The 24,038-nt window shown below is 46.0% G+C and overlaps 1 protein-coding gene across 3 annotated transcripts in view; it reads right to left on the bottom strand.

Moving 5' to 3' along the window:
• Positions 1 to 9,240: 9,240 nt before the first annotated feature.
• Positions 9,241 to 24,038, bottom strand: part of LOC125439145 (H(+)/Cl(-) exchange transporter 6-like) — a 73,627-nt gene continuing 58,829 nt past the window's right edge. For 2 of the 3 annotated variants that reach the window (XM_048508068.1, XM_048508067.1), the window contains 3 exons: positions 12,101 to 12,197; positions 11,088 to 11,183; positions 9,241 to 9,583 (listed from right to left, as the gene is read on the bottom strand). In XM_048508068.1, the coding sequence (XP_048364025.1) occupies positions 9,341 to 9,583; positions 11,088 to 11,183; positions 12,101 to 12,197 (436 nt within the window). In that variant the 3' untranslated portion in view covers positions 9,241 to 9,340. The remainder of the gene's footprint in view (positions 9,584 to 11,087; positions 11,184 to 12,100; positions 12,198 to 24,038) is intronic. The other variant, XR_007245487.1, reaches the window with a different exon arrangement.

Here is a 24,038-nt window from a genome sequence, read left to right as displayed (position 1 = left end):
TGCCCCGATGCAATTGACAGTTTTGCACAGCCCCCAGTGCTGCAGTGTGGCTGCCATGTTTCTGCCCTGGAGCTGTCCCACAGCAATAGCTTTGCTTTGCGAATTTCCTGAATCTCAAAGGTTGAGGTCCTTTTGAAATGCCCCTTTGTTGCTCCGGAGGCTTCCACTGGTGTGCAAAACTCCTCTGTAGCAGAAACAGGGCCAGTTTTCCCACCTCACTTGCCCCACCAATGGACAGGCACTGAGAACTGGCACTCTCCCCCCCTTGCAGTGAAAAAACAGAGCGAGAAACCTTGGTTTTTAGAAAGGAGAGAGAAACCTTGGGCAGAAAAAAGGGCATGTGCAGGTGCTGCAAACAGAGGGTGACGATTCTCTCACACATACAAGGATTTTAGATTTACATTTTAGACGGGGGGGGATGGAGGACGACGATCCCGTTGCATACACAAGGATTTTAGATCAGGGAGGCACGAGGGTGCTGATTCTCAGCGCCTGATCGTGTTCAAAGTCATGTAAAACTAGAAATAGTGAAAGTGAGTGGGGGGAATGGGGCAAGATTCAGCCAATCTGAACACAGGAAACGGAGGTTGCCTGTGCATGTGTGAAACAGACTACAGAAGAGCTTGCAGTGCTTAAGCGGTGCTTATGAGAAAGCCCTGGGCTTGGGGGAACCGTTTGGGGCTTCCCTCACCGGCCCTGACTCGAGTGAAGGAAACAGCCGGGCAGCAGTGGGTAAACTACAAGCAGGGTGAGAAGCCCCACAGCAGGTACGCTCCCCAGATAAGCCACGGAGTATTTAGAAAGTGCAAAATCAGTCCAAGACTTTTCAGTGGGTTGCACCAGACTTATGCCAGCTTAATGGCTGGCTTATGTGTGGCCCGCAGCCAGCTGGCATAACACTGGCAAAGACCAGGAGGGGAGCCAACCTCCCCCAGCTTGCCCTTATTATGCCTGTGGCAGTTGTGCTGAGATGCTGGTGCAGCATCCAGTGCCGCATTCCAGAACGAGGGAGTGGGAGCAGCCGCACACTGACAGGATCCCCAGAGTAAGTGACCTGGAGAGGGCATGCCGTTCCCAGAGTGGATTCACACACACCATTTGGATGGGGCTGTGAAAGGCACTGTAGAAGGCTGGAGGTCCAGAGATGCTGCAGAGAACACTCTTCCCAGGAGCAGGAATAAGCAGAAGGGTAGGCAGGCACAGAAAAGTTAGCATTGCAGGCGTAATTTTGCAGAAAGCCTGTGATTTTTGCCACACCTGTTCATGGACTGCTATTTCTAGAATCAACAACTGCAGACTGACTTACCTGAACTATGCTAAGACCCATAGCTGCTTCACTTGAACTCTGAACTGGACTTGTTTTGCCTGGACTCCCAGCAAGCATTAGCTCTTTTTCTCTCCCCCAGCCCTGTGCCTGCTACCAGTTGAAATCTGATCTTCTTTGAACTCAGGCAGGCAGCACAGCGCAATCTCTCCACTGCTATGTAGATTACCAGGGCACAAATCGCGTCCCAGGCTTCAGCCTGGGATGACATTGCAGGGGGGGAGGAAGGAATGCAAACCTCTCCCCCGCCGGCCGGCTGAGCCTGTCACGTGGCCGGGTACCGGCACGTGACAAGGGCTTCAGAGCAGCCCATAAAAGGGCTGCGTCGGCGGGGCCCGGCCTCTTTCCGAGGCCGGCAGGTTTGAAAGGGAGGACTTTTCTTTGATCTCCCTGACGGCCCCGTCAAGAGCCGGGCGAATCGGCCTTTGCTGGTTCCCCCCTGGGTAGCTGTAAACGATCTCTCCCTCCCTCCTATCCTGCGCGGGGGCTATTTTTACCGCGGAGACTCAGCCGGCTTTAACGATCGTTTGATCGTTCGGCTGATTACCGGCCTTCACGTGGGTGGAGGTGCGGCCTTGGCTGCCGGAGCGTCCCATCGGGGAGTCGGGACAGGGCTTTCCTTCTGGCCGCTTTCCTTTCGGGCGCTGGTTCTATCGCGCCTCCCCTCCCTCCATCCCTCACGAGTCCTTGGCATCGGCAACGCGGGTCGCGTCTTCGACGGGCCCAGAGCAGCGGCCTCGGTCAGGACTTCCTCCCCCCCCCTTTTTCCTGCTTGGGCGAGAAGCGGCCGGGCAGAGTGCGGCGGCCGGACAGAGTGCGCGCGGCTGGCGCGTAGCCCATTCCAGACACCCCCCCCTTTTCCTCGCCTCCCCTCCTTGTTGCGGGAGACGTGCGCCCAGGTAGGCGCCTACGGGCCAGCAGTTCGGTCAGGCTCGCAGGCGACTTTCGTCTATCGTCGCACGAGCGCAGTGCGGCGGCCATTTTGGCTTCCCCTTTGCTCTGGCCGGGCAAGAAAGACGAACGGCCATTTTCTTTTTCTTTTACCTGCTAATTTAGGCATTGCCGGCGTCAATTTGGCCTAGCAGTCAGTTTGGGTAGTCTGGCGGCGGCAGACTTAAGGCAATTTCGTGTGTGGAAGGGCAGGCTTATTTAATATATATATATATTATACATATATATTCCTTTTGTTAATTCTAATAAGTTTATTTTGTAGCTTATAAGTTTACTTTGCAGTTCATAATACCCGTGCGCATTCGGTGCCATGGCCACAAAGCCAAAGGGTACCAAAAAGAGGGCACGGAATGCGGCCCGGGGCGTAGCCATTAGGGCTTCTGAGCAACCAACGGGACCCACTTTGGGAGTAACCCGGGATGATGATGCGGGAGTACCCCAAGGCAATCTGGGGATGCCCACCACTCCTGGTCAAGCTGGGGTTCTCGCCGCCCCGTCCAGCTCGGCGGTGTGTGTCACATCCGCCGCAGGCCTACCGGCACAAATTCAGCTGGGGGCAGAGGGGGCAGAGCCCAGCCTGGTGTCGCCGGTGCAACCAGTGCCTGGTACTCCAGGCACACCGCGGCCTCTTTCCACGCGGGCGGGGCCAAGCAATCCTGCAGGGTTCATGGCCCCGGTTGCTCAAAGTGGGTTGCCTGCAAATTCAAGTTCTCTTTTCATGTCATGTCCCTACCCTTATGCTCCATATGCGGGCATGGGCACGAATGTGAATCCTGGCATGGTCTGGCCAGGGCAATTTAACCCCGCCCCTGGCTTTGGACATTGGGTAGGGGGTTTTGGGGGAAGCCAACAGGTGCATCCCGGTTTTTGGCCTCCTCAAGGACACAGTTCTCCCAGCCACCCTCTTAGGGGGCCTCAGATTCAGCAGGGCTTGGGTCCCTCTGTTCCCCCTTTCGCAGGAACTCAGATACAGCAGGGTTTGGGTTCCTTTGCTCCCCCTTTTGCGGGGACTCAGTTACAGCAGAGTTTGTGTTCCTCCGGGCCTGCTTTGGCAGGGATTCAGGTCCAGCAGAGCATGGGTTCCTCTGTTCCCCCCTTTGCAGGGTCTAACATTCAGCAGGGCTTGAGTTCCTCCGTTCCCACCTTTGTGGGGACTCAAGCCCAGCAGAGCTTGGGTTGCCAACCACTTTCTGGAGGCCTAGCTCCTGCAGTAGCGGCGGGCCCCATAATTCAGGGTCCAGAGTTGGCAGGCTCTTCAAGCCAATCGGCCAGAGCAAGACGCAGGGGGAAGAAGGCCTCTCGTCGTTCTCATCGTTCCCCTAGTTCATCCTCATCGGGTGAGTCGACGGATGATGAGTCCGCCCAGGCGGCAGGGGATTACTGGGAGCGGGGGGAAAAGGTGCCAGGCATCCCTAAGTGGATCATTCAAAGGAGGAAAGGGGACCTTGCTGTAGCAGACAGTACAGGGAATCCAGAGCTGGCAGCTTTCTGCTCAGCATGGGATCCTGGAGATCCTCCGGGCTCCCATTTACCGAGAAGACTGAGAGAAAGAGCCCTGGACGGTTACTACGTTGACCTCTTCACGGTTTTGCGGCCGGAGGAGGATCCTGAGGAGTCCGGTTCCCGTTCGGCCAGAAAGAAAAGGGAACGCCCGGAAAGAGCCGAGCGTTCTTTTGACAACTGGTCAAAAGGGTTTGCGGAGTATATGGCACTTATTGCAGCTGCCTACCCTCTAAGGGCCTGGCACCTGGCTGCTCACTGGGCCAACGTTTTGAAAGCCCGATCCCTCTCGGGGGATGCAGCAGCATTGAAATATGATGAAGCATTTCGAAAGAGTGCTTCACATCGCCCAGGCCGCAGGTGGGACATAATTCACGACCAAACGTGGATGACAAATGTGGTCAAGGTCGCCCCTGCTAGTGGGGAAAGGTCGAAGAAGAAAGGGGTTAGCCAGCGAGACCCGCCACGTCACGCTTGTTGGGCCTTTAATCAAGGCTCTTGTAGGAAAGATAAGTGCAGGTTTGAGCACTCTTGCTCTAGATGCTTCAGGGCTCACACCAGGATACAGTGCCCTCAACTGGCGCGGCCTCCCTTTCAACGTGGCCGGAACCCTGGTTCGGCGGCGCGAAGAAGGACGGTATGCGACCAGGGAGGATCCTTCCGTCCAGAAGGCTTGAAGTCCCAGAGGTCCTTGCAGAGTCTCAGCCTCGCGTTGATGGCGTCTTTTATCCCAGTGGCTGGACAGGTACCCGCGTCGGGAAGACGCATTATACTTAAAGGAGGGATTTCAATGGGGTTTCCACATTCCCTTTTTGGGGAGCAGGGAGGCAACATCAGCTCCCAACTTAAAATCAGCCAGGGAATTGCCTGCGGTAGTGGCCGCCAAAATTTCAAAAGAATGCCTGGCGGGTAGGATTGCAGGCCCCTTTGCTGAGCCGCCGTTACCCAATCTCAGGGTTTCCCCCATTGGGGTGGTCCCCAAAAAGACCCCCGGGGAGTATAGAATGATACAACACTTGTCCTACCCTGCAGGTCGGTGAACGACTTCATCGACCCCGGCATCTGCTCAGTTCGGTATGCCACTTTGGATGAGGCAGTGAGTATCATTCGGGAGGTGGGAACAGCCTCGCTGTTAGCCAAATGTGACATACAGTCAGCTTTTCGGCTGTTTCCCATACACCCCGGGGACTTTGAACTCTTAGGTTTTCAATTTGAGGGACAGTGGTATGTTTATAAATGTATGCCCATGGATGCTCTATAGCTTGCGCCGCTTTTGAAAAATTTAGCACCTTTTGGAATGGGCAATCAAAGATCGCATGCCATCGGCAAAAGTCAAATTTCATTATCTTGATGATTTTTTATTTGTAGGTGCAGCCGGCACTGATGACTGTGCAGCCATGTTGTCAGCATTTCAGGACTTAGCGCAGAGCTGGGAGTTCCTTTGGCGGCCGACAAGACCGAAGGGCCGGTGTCTTGCTTAACCTACTTAGGAATTCAGTTGGACACAATAGCGGGAACATCTTCCCTGCCCCCTGATAAACTGACGGCGTTGCGCACATTGATTAGTGAAATCTCTGCAAAAAGAAAGTGCCGACTGCGGGAAATACAGTCCCTGCTTGGGCACCTTAATTTTGCATGCAGGGTGGTCTCCCCGGGAAGGGCCTTTTGTTCCCGTCTGGCCAGGTCCATGGCAGGCTACTCAGTTCCCCCACCATCACATCAGGGTGACTTCGGGTTTGCGTCAAGACCTAAGGGTTTGGTTAAGTTTTCTGGAAAATTATAATGGGGTGTCATTTTGGCAAGTGCCGTGGGAGCTTCAAGACAGTTTTCAAGTTCACACCGATGCAGCTGGCTCTATAGGTTTTGGTATTTATTTTAGGGGCCAGTGGTGTGCAGGGGAATGGCCATCGGCATGGACTCAGACCGGAATTTTGCGGGACATGACTTTTTTGGAGTTGTTCCCTCTGGTGGCTGCGGTTCACATCTGGAAGGATGTGTTTCGCGACCACGCAGTTAAGTTCTGGTGTGACAACCAGGCTGTTGTTAGGGTGGTAAACCGGCAGTCCAGCCGGTCAGAGCGAGTGATGCGGCTAGTACGGGAATTTGTGATGGTTTGCCTGTCTAACAACATCTCTTTTAAGGCTGTTTTTCTGCCGGGTATAAATAACAATATAGCTGACGCTTTGTCTCGTCATCAGGTCAGCCGCTTTCGCTCCCTAGCTCCTGAAGCCAGCCAGTTTCCGGAGAAGTGTCCAGACCATCTGTGGCGTCTTGGAGACAGTCCATAGCCGAAGGTGTCTTGCAGTCACTGGCCCCAGCTACACGTCGCGCGTATGAATGGGCTCTGAACACCTTTTCGCATTTTGCAGCTTCCATAGGCGAACCGCAATGCGACAAGGGTTTGCTAAGGACGGTTCTCCGTATCTGGTGGAATTGAGGGACCGTCGAATGGCTGCCAGGACTATTAAGGTCCATTTGGCGGCCATTTCCTTTTTCAGCCAGGCTCTGGGGATCACCGACCACTCCCGGGCCTTTGAAGCTAGGCGTGCGGTGGCCGGGTGGCAGCGGGCTTCGCCGAGGCGACAGGACAGGAGGCGTCCCATCACCAGGGAGCTCTTAGGGATTCTAATTAATGCTACTGAAACAGTATGTGACTCTGCTTATGAGGTTGCACTATTTCAAGCCTTATTTACTTTGGCCTTTTATGGGGCCTTTCGGTGTAGCGAGTTAGTCTGTTGATCCACCACATCATCGGCCCCTAAGGCTTTACAAAGAGCCGATGTTTCCATGGCCGATGGGAGCCTACTTATATGGTTGGCGGGTCCAAGACTGACCAGAGGAGACGAGGAACCAGAGTGACTGGGGCGCCTTCCCCAAAAGGGTCGCCTGCCCGGTGGCACACATGGCGGCATTTTTGGCCGTTCGTCCCGAAGGGCAGGGTCCACTGTTCATCCATAGCGATGGACTGGCAGTGTCCAGATACCAATTTACAGCGGTTCTGCGGCATTGTCTACAGTTTGTGGGCCTCCCCGCTGAACAGTTTGGTTCTCACTCCTTTCGAATCGGAGCGGCAACCACGGCCTCTCAGGAAGGACACTCTGCAACTGAGATTCAGGCTTTAGGCCGCTGGAGGTCTCTAGCCTATCGTGTTTATGTCCGGCCTCACCTCTCGCTGTAACTTTGTTCTTTTATAGTTCCGGTGGCCCGTCGGTACCAAGTTTGGCTGGTTGGTCACAGTATTGTCCACTGGGCGGGCCGCTATGCGAAGAAATCTGGCTGGGGAGAACATCTGGGCCTGGACACCTCTGTGGATATTCGCTGGCTGGCGAGACGAGGCATGATGTGGCCTGCTCTGCTCCTCCGGTTACGGAACTCCGTCCTGCAATTTGGCTTCCCTGATGCAGTTTTGATTCAACTTGGCGAAAATGACATTCCTGCCTCTAAAGGGGTGGCGCTGCAGAACTCCATGAGGGACGACTTGATGCTGCTCCGCCGTAAGATGCCGAAGACCAAACTGTTCTGGTCGTGCTTGTTAGAGCGCAGGACTTGGAGGAACGCGGTGGCTCCGGCCAGGGTTAACAAAACCAGGTCTAAACTGTGTCGGTCCGCGGCCCGGCTGGTGCTGAGCATGGGGGGGATGTTATTCCCCATGTTGATCTATCTCATGCTCTGCCAGCATTGTTTTTGCCCGATGGAGTCCACTTATCGGATTGGGGCCAGGACATCTGGTTGCATGATGTCCGCCATGCTCTGCTGCAGTGGCTTCGCGGCCCGCACTGAGACGGGCTGAAATCAGACGCTTTGATGTAGTGCTTTGCGGCACGCAATGAGCAGGGTGACTCTGGGCTGCTGAAGTTAGCGGGAGCTGTTGGTTCAACAGCTCGGTGGCGGAGGGCATAAGAGCACATCCTATTTGGGGAAGGCAGTAGCTTGCGTGCCGGACCTTCCCACCTCGGGGGCCTCCATATGAGGTCCGTGGTGGCGATAGAGCTCTGGTAAGCAACGCCTTGGGGCCGTGCTGAGAGCTCGCTGCCCGGCAGGGAGCGGTGTCACAAATTGGATTTGCGTCCATGTGGCATCTAGTAACTTCCTGTTCCAGTCCCTCGGGGGATATGCCGGACAGGGGTTCTGTCCGAAGGGCCTAAGGGGTCAGCTTGGGCTGCCCTATAACCAGGTTCAGCGGTTTGCTGCCTGGGGGCCAGGATGTGCTCTGTTATGCTCGCCCAGCTTCAAGGTTTTGGTTATGTTAAATAAAATTTGGGCTGCGGCCGATTTATTTCCAACAAGTGTGTGTTAGTGTATTGATTGGAATGAGTCTCCACACATCCCCATGCAAAGGACAATTTTATATTTCTATTCTTCTCACAGATACCAATTCTGATACAACATACAATGTTGCTAGATCGTAGGATGATCTGTACCATAAAATAGGCTTAGATTTGAAAGTTATAGTCACAGTATTTTATCTGTTAAGTTCATTGTCTTCCTGTGCCTATTCTTTTTTCAGCTTAAAGCATTTTGCCTTCTTTTAATTGTATATTCTATATTTACCTTATGCTGGTTTAGATTGGTTTATGACTGTAATAAAGATTCTGATTTTGCTTCACAGCGCAGCAGGTTTATGAAGAACTGGAGAAAAGCTGGCAAAAACTCAGAAGGTGCATGAACATACCATGATGCTATGGGAAAGCAAGAACAGAAATCACTTCCCAATAGCTTAAACAGTATTGTCAAAGGCTTTCATAGCTAGAATCAACTGGGTGTTGTGGGTTTTCTGGGCTGTGAGACTGTGGTCTGGTAGTAGTTTTTGCTCCTAACATTTCACCTGCTGACATCTATGGCTGACATCTTCAGAGAGATGTCATATTAAGATGTGTTTCTCTTCATGGCACAGTCAGAGACATGTCTCTGAAGATGACATGTCTCTGAAGATGCTAGCTGTATGTGTGGGTGAAACATTAGGAGCAAAAAACCAACAGACGATGGCCTCACAGCCTGGAAAACCCTCACCAGTCAGTTCATCGTGGCTGTGAAAGCCTTTGACAATTCTTTTTGACATCCTTCTTTAAAAGACATACACACACCTGACCAAAATTCCTACTTAAAAATAGTTGCTAAGACAATTTTACCACTATAGTTACTTCTCTTCTTTGTCTGTCTTTTTTCCCCCACTGGGACTAAAACAGATGTGGGGAAACTGCATGGGGGAAGAGACAAATCCTCCTTTCCAGAGCAATGGCAACAAACCAATACAAAGTGAACATCCCCTTACCTGCTACAAGTTTTAAGACTGACTGTATCAAGGGCGCCAGTACCAGGGGTGGGGGTGGGGAGTAGTTTGGCCTGAGACTGGGAGAAAAAGACCTGTGTGAAGTATGAACCCAAAATCTCAATATACTATTCATTTTATAACTTTTCATTATTATAAATGTATCACCTACATTTTCGGAACCCTGCTAGTCAAGAAAGTGGCATGTTTATTTTCATCTTTCATTAAGAAAAACATAGGGTTCCTTTAAAAAAATACAAATGATTACAAGGCCTGAAGAACTCAGCATTTCTCATTCAGATTTCCTCCTGGATTAAAGATTCTTCATCTGAGTCAGGCTGCTGCAATGTCTGCTGGAGCCCCAGTTTCTCTTCCAGCTGGAAAGACATCAGATCTTTCCTGGTAATTATCCCAACAACCTGGTTCTGCAAATCAACAATTGTCAGGTGGCGAAGGCCAAGGGACCGAAATATGACATATGTTCGCTGCAGTGAGAAATGAGCTTGAACTGACACTGCTGATTTGTTTATGTATGGTTCCTGCAAAATAAAGACACATTAACAGAGAAAGATCATAATGCTACCATATCTAGATTCTCAAATGAAATCTACGTTGGCACAGCACTGGTTTTTAATCTCAGTTGTACTTTTACATGATAACAATACATAATAATGGCTTTCATTTTATACTAGTCAGTCAGGTTATATTTATTGGAAAATACTAGGATCACGCATAGTAGAACAGTTAAGACTAAACTCAAAAATTATGCTTGAAAACAGTAAATGTTTATTTACGAAGATGTCTTTTACTGCCATGTTTTTGTTATGCAGTCATTTATGACATCCTGTAACATGCTGCAGTCAAGGTTTGCAAAAAAAGAAAGAAAAAGAAAGGCACTTCTAGGGATGGGGGCAAAGGGGGGATCATAGTGCCTGAAAATTGAACATCTCACAAATCCAAGACCTACTTCATTCATACTGTTTTTCATACATGAAAATTATTTGAATGTAGACAAAAATGAAAAGAACAGAGATTATCCCTGTACATGAAAATCTACACACATCACTTAAAAAGTACAGAATGGGGTGGGGTGGGGGAGGGGAGGGGTGGGGTGGGCAGCACCGCAGCTGGGGCACAGTTTCCCCTTGCTCTGCCTCTGGGCAATGGTAGTCCCTTGAGCAATCACTGGCCATTTCTGACCTATTGCGTGACATCATATCACTATATTTACTAGGCATATTTTGTTTACAAGGTGGTTTGCCATTTCTTCCCCAGCCATTTACACTTTACCCCCAGCAAGCTGGGTACTCATTTTAGCGATCTCAGAAGGATGGAAGACTGAGTCAACCTTGAGCTGGCTACCTGAAACCAACTTCTGTTGGGATTGAACTCAGGTCATGAGCAAAGCTTTGACTGCAGTGCTGCAGCTTACCACTCTGCACCACGGGGTAACATTTAGCTAGTGTTAAATCAAATGTTGTAATTCACAGAACACACTGTCAATCACTGGAATATATTGTAATCACATATGACAAAGCTACTTTTGGCTTTTAATGTCTCTAGTGACAGTTAAGATTCAATGTGAAAAACTGTCAAGGAAAAGAGGCACAGGAAGTCAGTTTTTCATTGATGCTGTGAAAGGTATGGAAATGGAGGGGAAAAAATCAAAAGCAGTGGTATACATTGTATCTTTGCAATGCTTAAGAGCCAAATAATGACATTTAAATGTTCTGTTCCATTAACATTTCATACTTTTGCCAATCTGGAACGTGTTTTCATTACAAGTCTCCTTGAAATGGTTGCCTTTGTTGTATTTTCTTTTTGGCTCATTGTACCAACATCTGTTATGTTTATACAATATGAATTAAAACTCAGGAATGCTGTTTGTACTCGGCTACTTTTGTTGAAAGTGTAGCCTCCCAGGATTGGCAGTATTTATGTAAATCAGTGTAACTGACACAGCCGTCATAAACAAAGAGAAAATATAACAAACACATTGTTCGTGGAGGAAATGTTTGCTTTCAGAATTGGCTTCACTCTTACCAGATTGATGAACAGTCGCTGATACTGAGGATCTGTACTATAGCGACCCAACAAGACAGTCATCCATTGCTGATCATGCAGTTTTTCAACTCTGATCTGGAACAGACATCATTATAGGTCTCTATTATTTTGAGAGTCAAAAGTTGAGTTGAGAGACAAGGCAGGTATGAAGACTTCCCTGGATTTCTCAGCAATGTTCAGTACCATCAACTATCATATCATTCTGGAATCATTTTGCAGTGGTTCTTGTCCTTCCTGGAGTGTAGATCTCAGCAACTGATACTATTATTTCTTTCTGCAACACTATTATTTCTTTCCATGGGACTCCATAAGGAGTTTCAGATGGTGCCATTTTTCTCCCATGCTTTTTAACATCTGCATAAACCTACTGCGATAGCATATGAAGGTATAGGAAATATGGTTTCATCATTATGCTGATGGCACCCAGCTCTATTTCTCTTTTTCCTATGGACTACATGAGGTCCTGAACAACTGTTTGAAGATAATAGAGGATTGGATGAGGATGAATAAACTGGCACCCAGATCAGAAAAAAAAAAGAACGGGGGTGACTAGGGATGATATCAGCAGATTCCTCAATGCGATTTTGCACACTTTCCCTGAAGATTCAGATTCGTAATTGTGAGATTCTAATGGTTCTGGTATTTGCTGCTGGTACCTTAGGTTTGTTTTTGTTTTTTACAAACTTAGCTGTTTCCCCAACAATATATGCTACAACACCATTTTTGTGAGTACATGGGAGACATGTGAGCCCCCTCCAGATACAGTGGGTTGGATCCAGCTTTTCTGCCCAGTCTTGACCAATTGCTCCTTGTGACAGAGTGTAGCCTCAAAGGAGACTCCCTTTCACTTTTCACTAGTGGAAAAGCTGTCTGGATCCAACCCAGTAAGTTATCTACTGCTTGATTCAAAAATTAGTAATATGATTTCCAGATCAGTCATCCCAATCCTCCCCAAATGAGCCTGGAAAAGGGGGAAAAAGGCAAATATTTACCTTCTGGTAGGGAAGAATAATTGGAGAAGAATGAGACCCTTCCATTGCCTCTGTTTCAAATACAGCTTCATTCTCCAGTAGTACATAGAGCTCAAGCCTAATTTTATGAAGAATATACTCATCACCAGACAAAATGACCAATTAAAATGTATTCTAAGACTGAGAAACTGGGGAGATTTTTCTCTCAGTTTGGCACAATGGACTACTTAACCAAGTGGGACAGGGAAAAAATTAGAACAAGCCCAGTTAAGGGAATCGTGTCCTTTCACTTTCTTGGCTATTAAGTTATTATGTTCAGCTTCAACAAAAGCAAGGGGTATAACCAGTTGGGCAGGTACATGTTACTATACACCTGGAAGATGTAATGTCTGCTTAGTGCAAATGTCCTGCAGTGCAAAAACAATTCCCCTGGCCTAAGATGCTCTTACATTGAAGCAACATTAGCAGATGAGTCTTTTGTTGAAAAAAAGATGTGACTGCTAACACGGCGAAATGGTAGAATCCAACCCAGAATGTGCAAGTTTATATTTACGTACTCTTTAACTCATGCAAGTGGACTTTTACTAGATAAACATTTAGTCTACTAAATAAAGCATAGTTAAGAATATGTCAACTGTATTAATCCAGCCAGTAAGAGTAGGGGTGGAAGGAAGGGGGGAGAGTAAATCAGTACTGAATGTAAATAGCAAGCACTTCTTATAACTAAAAGGCTTAATCAAAGTAGACTATGGTAAGAAATCCAAGCCCAGCCAATCACAAGGCAGACCTCAGTGACTGCCTATAGCCGTGGTGGCGAACCTTTGGCACTCCAGATGTTATGGACTACAATTCCCATCAGCCCCTTCCAGCATGGCCAATTGGCCATGCTGGAAGGGGCTGATGGGAATTGTAGTCCATAACATCTGGAGTGCCAAAGGTTCGCCACCACTGGCCTATAGCCTCTTCTAAGGGTCTGAAGGGAAGATTGGCATTGTCTTCTAGAATCTCTATATCTGTTCACTCTGATCTACTATAGCAGGCATGATGCAATGTGGAAAACTATTTTTATTTTTACATTGCTCATTTTGAATGCCCAGTAAGTAAGAGTTATGTTGCAGATATTGTGAGAAAAGATCATGGAGGATGTCTCCAGAATAGCCTTGGAGAAGAGTAAGAAACAAAGGAGTATCACAATAACATGGTCATATGTAGATCTAAAACAATCTAATTGACATTCTAACAGTCATGATATTAACATCTGTTGGGTTACAGGTGTGAGAAGCACCTGAGAGGAGAAGAATGTCCAGCTTCACAAACATGAAGATATAGTTCAAATGTGGGGTGTATTGGTAGAGATATTCATGTTGCAAAAAGCTTGTAATCACTATTCTTAAATATACTTTTAAAACTTTACTTTGTAATGATAAAAATCAGTCAATCCATCTCATGTTGAGTCTTCCTCTTTTTCGGTGGCCTTCAACTTTCCCTACCATTATTGTATTTTAGGTAAGTCTTTTCATAATGTGACCAAAGTACAATAGCTTCAGTTCAGTCATTTTAATTTCCAGACTGGAGAAATACCTGACAATTGGAAATCAGCAATTATAGCTCTATTTTTTTAAGGGAACAAAAAGCATCTAGCTAATTATCAGCTTATCAGCTTATTCTCTATTATGTTAGCCACCTAGTTCGTAGGCGCTCTGATTGGCTGGAAGTTTCTGCGTCACTCCCTATGGCGGGAAAACAAACCTATATTCAAACCCTGAACCTCTCCACCAATCTGGCTTTGGCATGTGTTTTTTAAAAAGGTGCACTTCCATACAGGTTCTTAAAAAACAACGATAAGCAGGAGAGGGAGCGCCAGAACTGGGATGAATCCATGTTCGGCGATTAAGCAGTGGGAAGACCTTGATGAAACCTTGATATTTCACATGAGCATCATGCGATTAATTGACCGTAGGGATTTTGCCTTAGTGTTTCAGAACGCAATTGTAAATGTTCACTTCTCTTCTTCCAGATACCCTTTAACTGTACTTTCTCCTTGCCAGACTATTTCTGCTGGTTAGAAATCCATAAATTTAGACAAGCTTTTTTATTGGCAAGGTGTAATGCCTTAGACTCAGCAAAAATGCAGAGACAATAAAATTAGTGCAGAAGACTGCAAAAGCCCATGTTGTCCAGATCAAGTAGACTTCCTATCCCATATTGTTTTAGCATGCTCACAAAATAATATTGCAAAATAGCATATTTATCACTCCCTGGATAAAACAGCTAACGATGCTTTCTGAGAAGCAGATACTGTGTAATCTGCTGTCATGTACATTGGTGAATTGCATGAGAGACATGGCAACTTTTCTCTTTTTAATGTCCAGAAGAAATTAATCTTCATCCCCCCCCCTTTTTTAAGTGTGAAATGGCAGATGACTAGTTAATGGCTGTTAAATGTAGAGAAAGGAATACTAAAGAACACAATAATTTGCTTAGCATCATAACCTTGCTAGCAAATATGATAAGATTCCAAGTTTTTCTACATGGTCTGAAATAAACCCAGCAGAATTCACATAGTGGCTGGGCTTAATAAGAAACTGGAAAGCAATAAGGACACATGTCTGTGCAATACATATACCTCAGTTATGAGGAAGGAATTTTTTGGAACACGACTAATGAAAAACCATTCAAGGTCATTAAACATGCCACAATGAATTTTAAAAATCACCCCCAATTCATTTGGACTTGTAGAAGTCTGGCTTCAGAGACATAATAAGATCACTCTTTGATGTTACATATTTCCTTACTATCACATCATCAAGTCTCTAAAACAGCAGCCCTGACATGTTTCTTGCACTACACTTTGGGTTTAACAGGAAGTTTTAGGGATCAGATGGGCAACTGGCAATTATTCCTCTACTCTATTTATTTGGAAAGCCCTTTAGGAAAGAAGTTCCTGTCAAAGATAGCCTGACAAGGCCTAATAGCACTTTGATTTTATGGTATCAATTAAAAAATAGGGCATTAAAAAGACACATAATTAAGATAGAACACTTTTACCCAATTCTCATAGGTCATATACTGTTCATTCTGGAGACCTATGCTAAATTTATCAACAAAGAAAAAAATTCATAGAAAGCCCCCTTCCAAATGGATAATATGCAATAACAATGCTTATTTTTATTTAAAACTCTTTTTCCATTCTTTCTATGACATCTGGCCTTCAGAGCAGCTGAGTGAGCAGTTTCACACTGCATTCTAGGGGACAGCATAGCTTCTAATGAATTAAAATTAATCTGAAATGTTGATCAATACTTATTTTAGTCACAGAAATCTTCCCTGAAAGCAACATTCACAAAATAACAAAAAGAGTAATAACAGTGACAAATGTTCCAACTCCATACATTATCACTTGAATTCTCAAAGGTATAATAGCTTCATGCAGAAACTGAGGGAAGATTTATGAACCCTGCCCAAGTAACGCATCACAAACTCACACACATTTTTGTTACAATCAAGTTATCATGCAGCAAGGCCCAGAGAGCAATCCAGACTTCCCTGTCAGACATGAAAGAAGGAGTGTACAGTTAGGGAAACAAATCATCATTCTTGTACACAGCATTCATACTTGAGAGTTTCTTCATTGTTTATCTGAGCAGAATAAACAGCAAGATTTTCCTCATTAGTAATCCATTCATTCCAAAGGCATCTTACTATTTAAGTTACAGGAAATGAAAACAAAATGTCTTCATAAGACATCTGAGAATCAATAACCATTTAAAAGGAATTGAGTTACTGTCATTACTGCCTCATTTGAATGCATTCAGCTGTAACTATAAACATGGCAATTGTTACAGTTGTGATTTAACTTATGGTAACAATTTTATGATTGTTTTATGTAAGCAATGACAAATTATTGAAAGGGTGGTCTATGCATTCCTTTAACAAATAAGAACATGGTTTGCCATCACAGTAATGAGTGTGGGAAATTCTCTTTCTCCTCTTCATACATGGATAGGAAAGTCAATGAATTGATTTGCAACAAACTATAATCTCTGTTACATCTGTGCCATCTGTGGTTAGATATAGCTGTGGGTTAATACAGGGTGGCATCTTGATTTATAGGCAAGAAATAAACCAAAGTGCATGGTTCAGACCAATGGTGTACTGCGACAAAGCAGTGCCCAGGGCAAGCCCCAGGTGCTAACCCAACCCCTCCCGACTCTCCCACTGTTCCACCACCACTGTGCTGCCACCCCAGCAGAAAGAACACTCAACAAACATTTTCTGTCTTTTTTGTGGTTGTTGGGGCAGTGGTGTGGCAGTGGGGAGTGGCAGGGGCAGCAGGGGGAGTTTGGATGCCCACCTCTTCCCCAGGCTGGCAAGGTTTGCCAAGGATACTCTGGCCTTTCACTGCCAGCGGTCCCCAGTGAATCTGCAGGGGCATTCTAAGATGGACCTGCAGCTCCTAAAGGCACCCCATGGGAGGAGGGCTGGTGGGTGGCTGTTGTGGCTGGCCTCTCTGTTGTACACCTAACCAAATGCAGGATCTGCCCTGGGAATAGTGACTGGAGCTGCTCCTGCTGCCTGAAGAGAAGGCCCCCCATTCTTACTCCTTGCCTGGAGAGAAGGGCCTTCCTTCTCACAGCTGCTCCAGAAGGAAGACGTGCGGCTGACAAGCCACCTAGCATCAGTGGCATACCATAGCATGATGGTAGAGGGGCAGCAGGGGAAGTTCAGTGGGTAGGGAGTTTGGTTGAGGGGGGAGATAGGGCAAAGCGGGGGCCAAAAATAACCCAGGTGCATGGTGCCTGGGTCAAATGACTCCCCTTGCTCCCCCCCCCCAGATATGCCAGTGGTTCAGACATAACTGGAAACCATAGTTGGTTGTGCAACAGGTTGTGCATCAGGAAGTCCTCAATTTTCTTCAGCTATGTATGAGGTGAAGATGGAAAGAAAAGAGAATGTGTAAGCCCACTTTTAAAAGAACAAACTATGGTTTATCATCACACCAGAATACAGTCATAGAGGTTGATTCCCCACTGGCAGGTTTGACCTAGGTTCAACCTAGGTTTGACTTAGGTATTCCCCACAGCCACTGAGTTCAACACGGTTCCATCCCAGCTTCACCCCCTCAAACTGTCAAATCCCAACTCCATCAGGGAGGTACAACTTTTTCAGCGAACCTAGGTCGAACTCAGGTCGAAGCCGGTAAAGTGGGGAATCATCGAGGAACTGTTCCCTCTGGTCAGCCAATCACAGTTCAGTGTTTTGGGCATGCTCAGAACGAAAGACTTGCAATGGGGAAAAGCGCGCCCTTTAAAAAAATCCTTCTTGTATATGAAGCGATGGCCATACATATAAACAGTACACGTTTACACGCTGCTTTTAGCTACATAGAGCACTGATTTGTGGCTATGTTGCTGTTATGTAAAAAAACCCGGATGCACATTCACGTTCCCATGGTAACACGACAGCCGATCGGGAACAAAGAGCAGGAGAGGCGCTGTAGTGATCCCGCCCTCTGAGCTCAGCTCTGGTGGGACAAACTCGGCTGCTGTGGGGAGTAACAATGGAGTCGACCTAGGTCAGTTCCTTTTCAGGGAACCGGGTCGAATCTAGTCGACTCTGCAGTGGGGAATCAACCTCAGTAAGGAAAATGAAGTTTCTACAAAGAATAGTGTCTCATATATGTCATCTAATTGTATTGTATTTAAAATGATGAAACACACTCGTCCTCAAATAATTTTGGCTTAGGAAACTTTCAGTTCACTTTGTCAACCACAGAAAAATTATACCCAATAAACCACTCTGAAATATACAAAGACATAACATTTTGGATCAATTAATTTTCCCTTAAAGGATGTTACTGCTTAATGCAGCTTTACATTTTCAACTTTGTCATATTTTCTAAACTATGATCTCTTCAATTTACTTTGTTATGTGACATTGCACTTTACTGGAGGGAAAGCTTGTATTAGCTAAACAATGTGGTTTGGATTTAGTGTTCCCATGCTTCATGATGAAAATGTTTGTCTCAGCAATAGTGTCATTATTGTTACAGAGAACAGCTGGTGTGCCATCTCTTCCTAATGTAGACAACAGGAGCCATTTCTTATTAGCTGGACAGCAAATCAACAATCAAGAAGAAGAAGAAGAAGAAGAAGGAGGAGGAGGAGGAGGAGGAGGAGGAGGAGGAGGAGGAGGAGGAGGAGGAGGAGAAGAGTTGGATTTATATTCCCCCCCTTTCTCTCCTGTAGGAGACTTAAAGGGGCTTACAAACTCCTTTCCCTTCCCCACTCACAACAAACACCCTATGAGGTAGGTGGGGCTGAGCGAGCTCAGAAGAACTGTGACTAGCCCAAGGTCACCCAGCTGGCATGTGTTGGAGTGTACAGGCTAATCTGAATTCCCCAGATAAGCCTCCACAGCTCAGGCGACAGAGCAGGAAATCAAAACCGGTTCCTCCAGATCAGAGTTACACCTGCTCTTAACCACTATGCTATTGCTGCTCCTATAAGCAGTCTATAAACTATAAGTAGACTATAGACTCAGATAAGTGTCACTAATAAGGTCCCCATCGTAAGCAGAGATAGACCTTTCTTATGTCATTGATCACTGAGTTTAAAAGTATGTAACTGTTTAGACCAGCACTGTTAATTCATAGTAGTTTGGAAACGGCCTTCTCCTATCAAAAAATACAGTACTCAAGCACATATGCAGTTTCATTCTTTTGGGCTACTATGTATTTTCCAAAGTGATGTGTGCTTTCACAGGATTAAGTCTTTATTAATTAAAATCATTTTTACCTCAAAGTTGAAGTAGAAAAACATGATCCTGAGCAGATACATAAGCAGCACTTATTTTACTTGTGCAGTCAGTGACAATACTTGATCTTTACACCGGTTAGAATGGAAATTCATGATTTCCACAGTTGGAAAAACATGTTTATGTGGCATTTTATTTTCTGGGAAAACAGAAGCAGGTTGAATTTTTTTTTAGAAATACCTAAAGCCTCTGAAAATATTGAATTGTGTTCCGAGGTCTCAGAAAATTCTGAGAAAGTGAATTCTGCCACAGGAATAAAACTGGCAGAAGTTTCTTTTTGAAAACCAACCCAGATTCAGATTGGGTAAGTTCCTGGCAGTTTCAGAATGGTTAAGTTTCCGGTAGTGAAAAAAAAAGTTTGCCTGAAGTACAAAAATGTTAATGATCTCCAAGGATGGGTAAAGAAAAAAGGTCTGATGTATTGTCGAAAAAAGATTTGTTTAAGTAATTAAAAGTACCCAGAAAAGTGAGCAACCTGCCAGAGCTATGGACAGAAGTTTTCATCAGTTGCTCTTTATAGGCAGAGTGTTACATACATACATAAGCCTTTATTGGCATAGTCAGAAAAAAGTTACATGAATTGGGAACAATTGCATGGATACATGATAGATAAAAGGCCCCACGGGGAGCACAACAAATACGTTCTACTGGGAACTCTCAACTATCTCCGCAATGAAATTGGCGATCTCTTCACAAAGACCGGGGTCCGAGTTGTTTAACAATAGAGATAACCTAGTCAGATCAGGCAGCCCAGATTGGAAGAAAAAATGTAGGTTGGTTACTGTACTTCGTGGAGACACAGAATCATAGAGTTGGAAGAAGCCATATAGGCCATCTCATCCAACCCCCTGCTCAGTGTAGGATCAGCAGAAAGTATCCCTGACAAGTGTTCATCCAGCCCTTGTTTGAAGACTGCTCACCACCTCACCAATTCCAACTGAACTACTCTCACTGTAGAAAAAAAAATCCCAATTTCCAACCGGTACATTTCCACACATACTTTATACCCATTAATGCAAGTCCTATCCTCTGCCAACATCAGCAAGAGCTCCCTGACCTCGGCCGTTTCCCCACTCACTGTTTGTGGAAGTGAGTGTGGAAGCGAGCCTGCATAAAGACATGTCTTAAATCTGGGGATGTGAGGTTAAAAAAAATAATCTGCTAAAGATCCTCGGGGTGACCTTTCAAACACTTAAAGATAGTGATCATGTCCTCCTTTAATCTTCTCTTTGCCAGATTGAACATTTCTAAGTTCTGTAGCCTTTCCTGGACCTGGCCCACCCACCCTTGCGGAGGGAGGGGGAGGGGAGGGAGGGGTGCCATGCAAGGGAGGGAAGGGGAGGGGAGGCGATGGGAGGGAAGGAGGGAATGAGGGGTGGCAAGCAAGGGAGGGGAGGGAGGGGGCTTGGCATCTGGACATAGCCCGCCCACCCTAGCGGAAGGGGAGGGATGGTCTCCAGGCCCCTGATCATTCTAGTTGCTCCTCTCTGCATATTCTCCATCTATACACATCCTTTTTGAAGTGAAGCTTCCAGAACTGCATACAGTATTCCAAGTGTGACCTGACCAATGCAGTGTGCAGTGGGACTATGATATCTTGTGATTTGAAAGTTATGCCTCTGTTGATGCATCCCAAGACCCTAAGATGTGAGACAGCATTGTGGTTTCTGAACCTTCTTCCTATCCTGTGGTGTAAATCTAAAACATTTCCCTTCATTAAACAGCAGCCTAGGCAATTGAGCAATTACAAATTTACTCATGATCTATTAATATTAAAACAGCTTGCCTTTCTTTGTTTAGGTAGATCCCCAAAAGACCCAAGTTTATGGTGCAGTCAAAAATATGGAAATGGATTTCAAGGCTGAACAAGAAAAATATTAAAATTCCCCTTTTATGTTACATTTTCTTTGCATTCTCCCCATGTCCATACCTACTGTTGCCAACCTCCAGGCAGGATCTGGAGAGCTCCCAGAATTATCTCATTTCCAGATTAGTTCCTCTAAGAAAACAGTGCTTTGGAGAGTAATGTGTATGGGATTATACCCTGCTGAGACCTGGTGTTTTGGACCTGGCTGCCAACACTTCCTTGGATGAGGAATAGACCAAAGAAGCTAGCCCTGGCCCTTGGATGCCACAGGAAGACTTAAAAGACAAGACAGAGACTCCATCAGGTGCAAAAGGGGAGTCTCAAGCCAAAGTCAGTGCGCCACATCCTCAGTCTCACAGCCCAGGAGTTGAGATTGGTGTAAAAGCAGTGCAGCTGCCAGCCTCATTCCCAGAGTCACTACAGCCCTTGGAATGTTGGAGAAAGCAGACTGGAAAGAGGCTCAGGAGCAGCACTGAGATGCACACTTGGCAGCCCAGCAACAGTCAATGTCTGCCAAGGACAGCTTGAGTCATCATCAAGGCTGACAACTACATACACTCCTCAATAACAGATGAAAGGCACTGTCCTTGGGTGATTCAGCAGGCAGAGGAGTTGCACCAATTCTTGATCAGGTTTTCCTGATAAAAGCAGCCAGCGAAGGGTGAACCAGTGTGGAAGCAACTTCTCCATTGTCCTTGTGTACCTGCTGTTGTGCTGTACATTAGACCTCAGTGTAGGAATGACCTTGGACTGGACCTCTACTTTGCTTTTAGATTCATCTCTAGCCTTGGACTGTTTCCTGGCTTGTGTTCTTTGGATTGCCCCTTCTGTTTCCCGCTTGGACTCCTGAATATCTCTGTTTCGATATTGGACTGTGTTTGGACTACGTTTGTTGCCCATTGCCCCAGGTTTTAATCCTTTGCTAAATCATATGGACATGTAATACATACCTTTACCTTTTTATTCCCATTGTCTTCCAATTTGCTGTGATATCTGTACAACTTTGAAACACTTTGCCACCACTGGCAAGTGATGTGAAGTTCCAAATTGTAAGAGTGAGTTAACAAGGGAAAGAATGAGATAAGCATTTTGGCTCAATCATTTATTAGCATAAGTTCTTGTTTTATTGCTGTGGACAGCTGGGAAATAATTGAGTGGGTTAAGCTTATTTAATGTAATATATTCAACCTGGACTCAACAGTGTTGAGCCATCAGAGCTGTACAATTATTAAGAGATGTAAATTGGATAATCATTAAGAACACTTCATGAAGAAGCAACAAGAAGTCTTGGGCCTCTTCCCACATTACTTTTTTGGTGAACATCTGAACATGTAATGTACTATTGTTAAAAAAAGTGTCTGTGAACCAGTACATCAGATAAGTATACTTGTCAGAGAATAAAAAGCAGCTGACTCTGTAGGACAGCCCCTATTTCCACTAATGTGTGAAACTGAGTAGTGACAAGGAATTGGTTTGGCACATTATCTAAGGAAAGAAACTGAAAGAAGAAGAATAACCAGAGTGTAGAAAGGAGATCGAATTACTCATGTAGAAAAAGAGATAAACAGTTCACTGTCTTTTCAGAATTGTACAAAAATGGATCCAGAAGATGGACTCAAGGAGTACATGAGCACTGGCATAATGCCCATTGGGCAAGGTGGACAGCTGCCCAGGGCATCACCTTGTGGGGGGGCATCAAAATGCTGGGTTCGTTTTGGGGTATTTTAGTGGTTTTCCATTTTTGGCCTGCAGGGGGTGCAGTTTTTAGGCTAGCGGCACCAAAATTTCAGCATATCATCAGGAGACTGTCCTTATGCTACCCCCCAAGTTTGGTGAGGTTTGGTTCAGGGAGTCCAAAGTTATGGACTCCCAAAGGGGGTGCCCCTATCCCCCATTGTTTCCAATGGGAGCTAATAGGAGATGGGGGCTACAGTTTTTAGGGTCCATAACTTTGGCCCCACTGAACCAAACTGCACCAAACCTAGGGTGTATCACTAGGGTAGTCTCCTGATGAGACCCTGAAAGTTTTGAGACTGTGCCTTCAGAAATGTGCCCCCTCACAGCCTGCAACCCCCATTGACAGCAATGCAGAAAACTCAATGCAAAACAAAGATTCTTGGGCAAATTTTGGGATGTTCTTGCAGGGAGGGCATTCTTGGACGTATCAGCACCATAATTTCAGGGTATCATCTGGAGACTGTCATGATGGCACCCCCAAGGTTTGGTGCAGTTTGGTTCAGGGGGTCCAAAGTTATGGACCCTCAAAGGGTAGCCCCCATCTCCTTAGCAAAGAATGTGGGATGGGGTACCCCTTTTGAGGGTCCATAACTTTGGACCCCCTAAACCAAACTGCACCAAACTTGGGGGGGTCCCATCAGGATGGTTTCCAGATGATACCCTGACATTTTGGTGCTGATACATCAAAAAATGCGCCCCCTTCAGGAACATCCCAGAAATTTGCCCAAGAATCTTTGTTCTGCATTGAGTTTTCTGTATTGCTGTCAATGGGGGTTGCAAGCTGGGGGGGGCACATTTCTGAAGGCACAGTCTCAGAACTTTCAGGGACTCATCAGGAGACTGTCCTGATGATACCCCCAAGTTTGGAGCAGTTTGGTTCAGGGGGGCCAAAGTTATGGACCCTCAAAACTGTAGCCCCCATCTCCTATTAGCTCCCATTGCAAGCCTTTATTGGCATAGACAACAGTACAACAATAATAAAAATGGATTAAAAAGCAAATACAATACAGGAAATAAATGTTAGGTTGAAGGAAATCTACTGGGGTTTGGTAATTTCCAGGAGAAAGTCTGCCACTATCATACAGAGAGAAGGATCAGGATTGTCCAACAAGTAGTGTAATCTAATTAAAATGGGGAGATCTGGTAAATGTAAAGGAGTAAGATTCACATACTTGGGTCTGATTTCCTTGAATCTGAGACAGTGTAGTAATTGGTGGGCCAGAGATTCAACTGAGCCATCATTACATGGGCACAATCTTTTAGCCTTTTCTTTCTTATTAAATCTGCCATGTAACAAGGCAGAAGGCATAACATTAAACCTGGCAAGCATTATGGCTCTCCTTTGAGCAGGGTTTATTAAGCAATACAGGTAGTGTGCCAAGTGGCCCCATTCAAATGGGAGAGAAAAATACTAGGGGGAGCATGTTTTCTTGGCTGCGGTGATTAGGGTAGAGAACTCTCTATCCAATAGTTGACCTTTTAATTTTCTATAAGCTTCTGAATAGGACAAAGGGCAAAGTGAATCCACTGACAGTCCAA

Source organism: Sphaerodactylus townsendi, linkage group LG09 (genome assembly GCF_021028975.2).
Source record: "Sphaerodactylus townsendi isolate TG3544 linkage group LG09, MPM_Stown_v2.3, whole genome shotgun sequence".
In the NCBI taxonomy this organism is placed as follows: domain Eukaryota; kingdom Metazoa; phylum Chordata; class Lepidosauria; order Squamata; family Sphaerodactylidae; genus Sphaerodactylus; species Sphaerodactylus townsendi.
This window is presented reverse-complemented; position numbering and strand designations above follow the sequence as displayed.